The sequence below is a fragment of the Hypomesus transpacificus genome, chromosome 17 (assembly GCF_021917145.1).
Source record: "Hypomesus transpacificus isolate Combined female chromosome 17, fHypTra1, whole genome shotgun sequence".
Lineage (NCBI taxonomy): Eukaryota > Metazoa > Chordata > Actinopteri > Osmeriformes > Osmeridae > Hypomesus > Hypomesus transpacificus.
The window spans coordinates 1,804,326-1,811,417 of record NC_061076.1 but is presented as its reverse complement, the minus strand read 5'-3'; the positions used below and the strand labels follow the sequence as shown (position 1 = coordinate 1,811,417).

The 7,092-nt window shown below is 39.9% G+C and overlaps 1 protein-coding gene and 1 long non-coding RNA gene across 2 annotated transcripts; one reads left to right on the top strand and one right to left on the bottom strand.

Annotated features, from left to right (window-relative positions):
- Window positions 1–760: 760 nt before the first annotated feature.
- Window positions 761–2,593, bottom strand: LOC124479174. The gene is made up of 3 exons (XR_006957367.1): window positions 2,209–2,593; window positions 1,261–1,478; window positions 761–1,122 (listed from the first exon to the last, which is right to left on the bottom strand). It is a non-coding gene; the product is annotated as an uncharacterized LOC124479174 (long non-coding RNA).
- Window positions 2,594–3,379: 786 nt separating this feature from the next.
- On the top strand, window positions 3,380–6,967 carry rusf1 (RUS family member 1). Its single transcript, XM_047037720.1, has 14 exons — window positions 3,380–3,658; window positions 3,786–3,863; window positions 4,006–4,120; window positions 4,210–4,255; window positions 4,384–4,416; window positions 4,507–4,612; window positions 4,947–5,048; window positions 5,135–5,205; window positions 5,628–5,812; window positions 5,905–5,962; window positions 6,034–6,098; window positions 6,185–6,337; window positions 6,461–6,526; window positions 6,756–6,967. The coding sequence occupies exons 1-14, from the start codon at window positions 3,506–3,508 to the stop codon at window positions 6,839–6,841; spliced, it is 1,317 nt and encodes a 438-aa protein (XP_046893676.1). The 5' UTR covers window positions 3,380–3,505; the 3' UTR covers window positions 6,842–6,967.
- Window positions 6,968–7,092: the final 125 nt, after the last annotated feature.

Sequence of the window (7,092 nt, the reverse complement as noted above, 5' to 3'; positions counted from 1 at the left end):
TAAATGGATAATTTAAGAATTGCATTATTGCCCTGTGTACTGTAGCATTTGAAATGGATTATGGAGGGGAGGAGTACTGGGCTGATGAGACTGTTAGTATAAACGATGGTGCACAAGCCACTGGGCCAATGCGCTAATGCAAGTATTGTCGGTTTAGGTAATATATAATACGGCACATGCACCGGTACACATTCATGTCTCATTATCGAGACGGATGCATGGGGGTTATACATCAGTACAAGTTCCTTTTCAACTAAAGCACAGCTTGTGGATGTCGACTTTCTATAATCAATGAGCTCAATAGCTAAGCTACACTGAATCTTCAGTCAACTTGAGGGACATGCGTTTACTCCATTGACCCTGTAAAGTCAGTTGCTGCTTTTTCGTGCTTTAAGATGACAGCTTTTTCAGCATTAATATCTTTAGCTGTGTGTTTTTGATTGTATAAATAATAATTGAAGAAAGCCGTCCATTCTCTAATGGGTCATTCACCCATTGTGTCATCACTTTAGTTTGTCTTTCATAATTGTTTTTTTAAATCATTTTTTGGCTTTGTATATGTCATTCGTGGTTTTCTAAGTGTGTGATGTATTGTATTTCCAGAGACGTTTGCTTGCCTTACCTATTTGTAATGCATGAAAGTGTTCTTTTTTACCTTAAGGTTTGCCATGATCATTCATTATGTGGTATACATTGGTTGTATTTCTTGTTGCAGCCAGAGTAAGAACAAACGAATGTGTGTATATTAATGAGGCCGACACAGATTTCTACAAAAATCTTTGTAAGTAGACATTTCTGTTACAGTAGTTCCTTTTCTAAAAAAACAACATGCAATGCAATTATCAAAAATAAAGCACATTTAGTTACATTATGAAATAAATTATGTAATAAAGTTGGTAACAATTTAACCGAAACAAATGCATTGTTTCAGCTTGTTTTTGTTTTGTCAAGATACGCTCAGTCTATTAGAGTCAGCAAAAATGATACAAGTGCCAGAAGTGCAGGGGTGAGCGCCAAAAGAAGAACCCACAACAAAATAGAAATGACCGCAAGCTTCTTTGCCCGATGGGAATAGTGCCGAGCTGTGTCTGTGTTTCCATCGGTAGTTCTTGTTGTCTCAGCCTGGCAAGAAGGAGATCATGATTCAAATGGACCGACACGACTGAAAACGTGCAACCTGTGCTTTTATATGGTGTGTTGGGTGACAGTGGATAATTGTGCTGATTGGTGTTTTAGAAAAAGGAGGGCACAAAGAAATACCTTGACTGAGTTGATCAGCGCCACGATGCCAATGCAGGACAATCCACAAATGATACTGGCGATGGCTAGTATCCTGTGGTCCTTGTCTCTGGTGGAGGAAGCCTGGTCTCTGCAGGGGATCATTTCAATGCAGGTGCTGTCAGAAGAAGCATCTGTCTTGTCTGAGGTCTGAAGTTTAGTTTTCAGAGCAATTTCCTCCATTTCTTTAAGATCCTTTTCTGAGGGAAGATAGTTGAAAGGCCCAGAGAGGGAGATTTTTACAACAGTACAAGTGGGTGATATTCAGCGATACGGGCCTGTCTTATTTAGGGCACAGGGATTTCCCCTCGGACATGTAGTGATGTGGTATGCATTGTTTGCTTTCTTGTTTACTGAGAGCCTGAATAACTGGTATGATTTCACTGCCTAAGTGATAATACTGTGATTTTTGTTAACTCTTTTATTGTTGGCCTAGAACACAAATTAAATGGTGAAAGGATATTAAGCAACCTGACACAAATAATTAAAGAAACAAAAGAAAAATGTGGTATGACAACTACTCCTTAGTTCCAGTCTGGTAACCGTGGTTTCCTTATTTTAGCCCCTTAGGCTTGTCATTGTTTTGCTTCCCAGCAGTCACTTTTTATTTATTTTTTTACAATCAAGGGTTTGATCATTAGGCTTATTAGACATGTTAGAAGTTTTGAATGCTTGCTCATTCCAAAACACGAAATGGGACTGTCTGAATACCGATCAACTCTGTAACACATTAGGATTGAGCACCATATGGCACAGAAAATAAACTGATGACACAGTCAAAGGTATTTTACTAACACTGTGCATGTCCAGACTTGATTTACAAAAGGATCAGGTGAATGCCTCAGTCCACCCTCTAATCAAACCTTATGTTACAGGTGTGAGTACATAAGCAGCTCTATTCACATGGCTGATGTATGGAGTTGTACATACCCATAATCTTTCTCTGAGATGTGATTTGTTTTATAGTCACAGTGGCTTCCTTCTTAAGATATGAATACTGTGGTTCAAGTTTAGTACTATTTATCCAAAGACTGTTTCTCTTTTTCTCCCAGCAGATTCCATTATAATGTTTTCCTCAAGAAAGTTGCTTAATGGCTTTATCTGTGTTGTCCTTTGATTCTGTCCACTGAGAGTTGGTGAATGACGGAGGAGCGACTAGCGAAACTATTTTATGTGTGTAAGTTCCACGCCCTACTACCGCACACTCCCATTACGCGATAATCCTCCCCCTCTCCCCCCCTATCTCCGCAGCTCCCGCACCTTGTCTGCGCCTCACTCTGTCTTAACATCAATCACAGGGTTACGATATGAGAGCCTCTTCATGGCTCCCGTCCCTTTAACAGTGCAACATTCCAGGGGTTTTCCGACCCCTGAATCCTGTCCTGGCTTGCCAGTGAGCAGACTTGATTTTAGGATAGTTTCAATATGCATTCCCAACATCATAATCACTTAACAAAGAATGTGTGCTTGTTTGTTGTCTATTTCTGTAACCATGCTTCATCTGACTCCATAACTGAAGAAATATCCTTGTGTTTGTATGCCATTAATACAATTGTAAAATATTCCTCCTTCCCTTTAACGTGTCACGCTTCTTTTCTTTGTAATCATTATTGCTCAAGACCTTTAGTTAATGTGAACTTTCTGGATCAAGGCTTCCGCCACCAACTTCTTTCCTTGAACCGTAGATAATGAATGTGTCTTTCAGGCCAGGTGTAGGCAGTAACTACCTGACAACATTCTTATGCCGTGACGCCACACACCGAGTCAGTTTCACTCAGTGCAAGTTAACACAAATGCAAGTGGCAGAAACTGTGCCAAAGCTAAAACACATCAGCATGCTAATTTTACAAACAGTTTTGTGAAATACTCGAAGGGACAGTTAGAGAGATAGCAAAAGAGAGATAAACAGGCAAATACTCGAATACAGTTGTCTCTCACTGTCTCTCTCTGTTTCGCGCGCGCTTGCATATTGCAACTCTGTTTTACACACCAGGGGAGCTGAGGTGGGTGGATTTCTCAATCGACGAGTACCGCAAACGTTAGTATCGGGCTGCCCAGGCTTATAAAAGTCAAATATTTCTCAACCAATAGCAAAGCACAGCTGACGTGGCTAATATAAACACGGAAATGCTGCTCAGATTGAGAGAATACCCAAGCAAACCGCGAATATAACATCCATTCAACATTTGCTGAAACAATCAACGGACAGTTTATAGATGTGGACATAATGGAGAGGGAGAAAACTATACTTCTGGCAACTGAAAAATATGCGTCTCTTGAGTCCTGGAACTATGAGTTGAATGGTGGAGCGTTGGAGAGGAAAATAGACGGAAAAGGGACAGAGGGGACTCTAGGCAATTCATTAACAGGCGTTTTCAAAGTGAGAAAGACCATCAAGCTATTAGCGTTGAATTAATGCATGTTTAAGGTCCATAGCAGCTATATTTTATCGCTAAATATAGCTCAAATAGATAATTTGTTATGATCCCATTATTTTGGTTTTGCAGAGTGTCTTCCTGCCTCAGGGCTATCCAGACAGTGTTAGTCAGGATTACCTACAGTATCAATTCTGGGACACCCTGCAGGTAAATCATGTCAAATACAAGTTTATTTTAAAGATATACTTCACACTTGTGCAACTCCCCATGTTCTTACCAGGCTAATACCTTTCAATAAACCCCCATATCTCCTTCCCATCTCTCAAACACACAAATGCAAACATCACAGGCATTTGCAAGTTCTCTTTCTGGTACACTTGCAACTCAAGCTTCCTTAAGAGGAGTTGGTGTTGGAAACCAAGAAGCAACGGTAGCTGCTGCAACAATTACCTGGTTACTTCGAGGTGAGTGTCTTGAAAATGTAAAAATTACCAATTTTCCACACAAAAAAAATAGTATGTAAAAATTTTTTAAACTTCTTATTTGACTCTAGATGGCACTGGGATGTTAGGAAGAATACTCTTTGCTTGGCATAAAGGGTGGGTGTTATAGTATCTATACCAAATCTATATCAAATATCTATTGTATCTATATCAAAGATAACATTACTGTTATCTTTTGCATGTCATATTTTAGTAAAATGTCAATATCACATTTGTATTTCTAGGAACAAACTGGACTCTGAAGCCAAAAAATGGAGGTAGTGTTGGCAAGCACAGAACATATAAAGGGCAGATTGATTTAATAAGTGTTTCTGGATATTTAAGATGCTACTTGTTTTCTCCACCAGACTTTTTGCCGATGTTCTCAATGACATTGCCATGTTCATGGAAATTCTGGCTCCCATTTTCCCTACTTGCTTCACTGTAATTGTGTGCACTGCAGGAGTGTTCAAGGTGTGTTTGTTTCTATGATAATACAGCTGTGGGGACAAAAAATAAGAGCCCACTGCACCTCTTTCTTCCATGGAAAAAAAAAAGTCGAGTAGCACAATTCTGAGTGAGGAACAGAAGGATAAAATTGAGGCCAATGCAAATTCTACCCTTCTGTTCCTCTCTCAAAATGGTCCTTCTCAACTTTTTTTTTTTAATGAAAGAAAAAAGGTGAAGTGGTCTCGTAATATTTTTCCCAGAGCTATAGAAGGGCTATATCACTCTTTAAGTACCAGGAAGACACATGACAACGCTCCGTTGATTATGACTTGTGTTTTCTTTCTCTTGACACTTTCAGTCCGTAGTGGGGGTGGCAGGAGGGGCCACCAGAGCAGCTCTGACCATGCACCAAGCTCGCAGAGACAACATGGCCGACATCTCTGCCAAAGATGGGAGTCAGGCACGTTATAAATATCTTTCTCTTGTTGATATACAGTTAACATAACCATGGCTTTCTCTTTACTAACATGCTTGTCTTCTGTGCAGGAGACTTTGGTGAATCTGGCTGGGCTGCTCATCAGTCTGGGTCTAATTCCTCTGGTCACTGATAATCCACCGTAAGTCCTAAATTAGTTACATTATGTTTAGGGTCAGTGCATTACGCGCATTTCAACCCCAGTGCTTGATAAAGCTACAAAATAAAGCTAATTCATAGTTGTTGTTTTTGATGGACATCTTTACACAAAGATGGCTTCAAAATGTGGGAGGGAGTCAGATGGCTGAGTGGTGAGGGAGTCGGGCTAGTAATACGAAGGTTGCCAGATCGATTCCCCGCCGTGCCAAATGATGTTGTGTCCTTGGGCAAGGCACTTCACCCTACTTGACTCGGGGGGAATGTTCCTGTATTTACTGTAAATCGCTCTGGATAAGAGCGTATGCTAAATGTAAAATGTAATTGATTTGTAATTGATGTAATTGATTGATGTAATTGACATCTGGGGTTAAATGGTTGAAAGTATTTCCCGTCTCTGCTCCTTAGGGTGACGTTCATCCTCTTCTCCGTTTTCACAATCCTACACTTGTTTGCCAATTACAAAGCTGTACGCTCGGTGGTCATGGAAACCCTCAACGAAGCTCGACTGAACATTTTGCTCCGACAGTACCTGAGTGATGGACGGGTCTTAAGTCCACAAGAGGCTAACCGCAGAGAACCTGTGTTCCTAGGTATGGCTGTCTTTCTAATCCGGGATGACATATAGTGTTAGTAAATGATCTACAATCATTTATTCAATGGAGTACAATGGTCTGTTTTACAGAGTTCAGAGGCACTGCTCCCGTCAGACTTGGAGTGAGACTTGGGGAATTTGTAAGCAGGTAAATTGTGTTGCATTGTTGTGTGTGTGTATTATTTGTCAACAATTATATAAGTTATTCCCTTTGTTTAGCTACGAGGACCTACAAGCGGCAATGAAAAACAGTAATAGACCTTTTCTCATAGGAGTCAAACATGGTATGTATAACTTTTCATGTCCTATATGTTTAAAACAATATTAATAGTATATGTAGTTCATTTACACCGTTTTATTTCACACACAGGCTGTGTGTGTGTTTGTTTGGGACCAGAGGCATCAGTGTGTGATGAGATCTGGGCCATGTGCCAAGCACTGTGTATCAGCACTGTGTTACGCCCTGTAGCACCACTAGAGGGGGCTCTCAAGCAACTCTCAATTTCACATGGGGAAAAAAAAGGTAAAGGTGTGCCCTATTCTGATTTATCCATTCATCACATCAGGACATGTACATGGTACATTTCCAATACAGTAGCTTGGCATGTCAAACACTTCCTCTCCCAAAATTATTTTTTACCACTAGACCATTGGGATCTTGTCTATGAGAGTGACAAGCTAATGGACCAAATATTCCAGCCATTCCTTAAAGGTAAGCTCTACATTAAGTACAAATATTCAGCATGGCATACATTGGCAACCTGAAATACAAAAACAACTCAGAAATGTTATTGTGTAGTTGTCTTGCTAATTAGACCAGTAAGTTAAATATACATCCCAGAATGCATGGTTATGAAAATGGTTCATGTGCGAGACAAATGGACAATTTACAAGACAGTAAAAATTATACAAAATCTTTGCTGTTTCATGACATTTTACAGGCTTGGAAGAAGCTGGATGGCAAATGAGTCGAAACCTACTGGACTGGGACGAGTGGAGGGTTGAATGGAAAAAGAAGAGCAGTTGAAGTTGCTTTGAATTTTTTTTTTAATCAACATTTGTCTCGTTGGTTCAATTTCACACAGAGAACTTATTTGTTTAATAAATGTAAGCATGTGCTGCTGTCTTAATATTAAATCATCTCTGTTACCTATTCAGCAAATTAAGTAGCAACATTGGCAAGTTACCAGGAGCACAGGAAGCTTGTCCCAGACATCATCTATAACCATAGTGTTAACACCCTTAGGACCACTGTAAGTTGTAGTTTATCTGAGACTA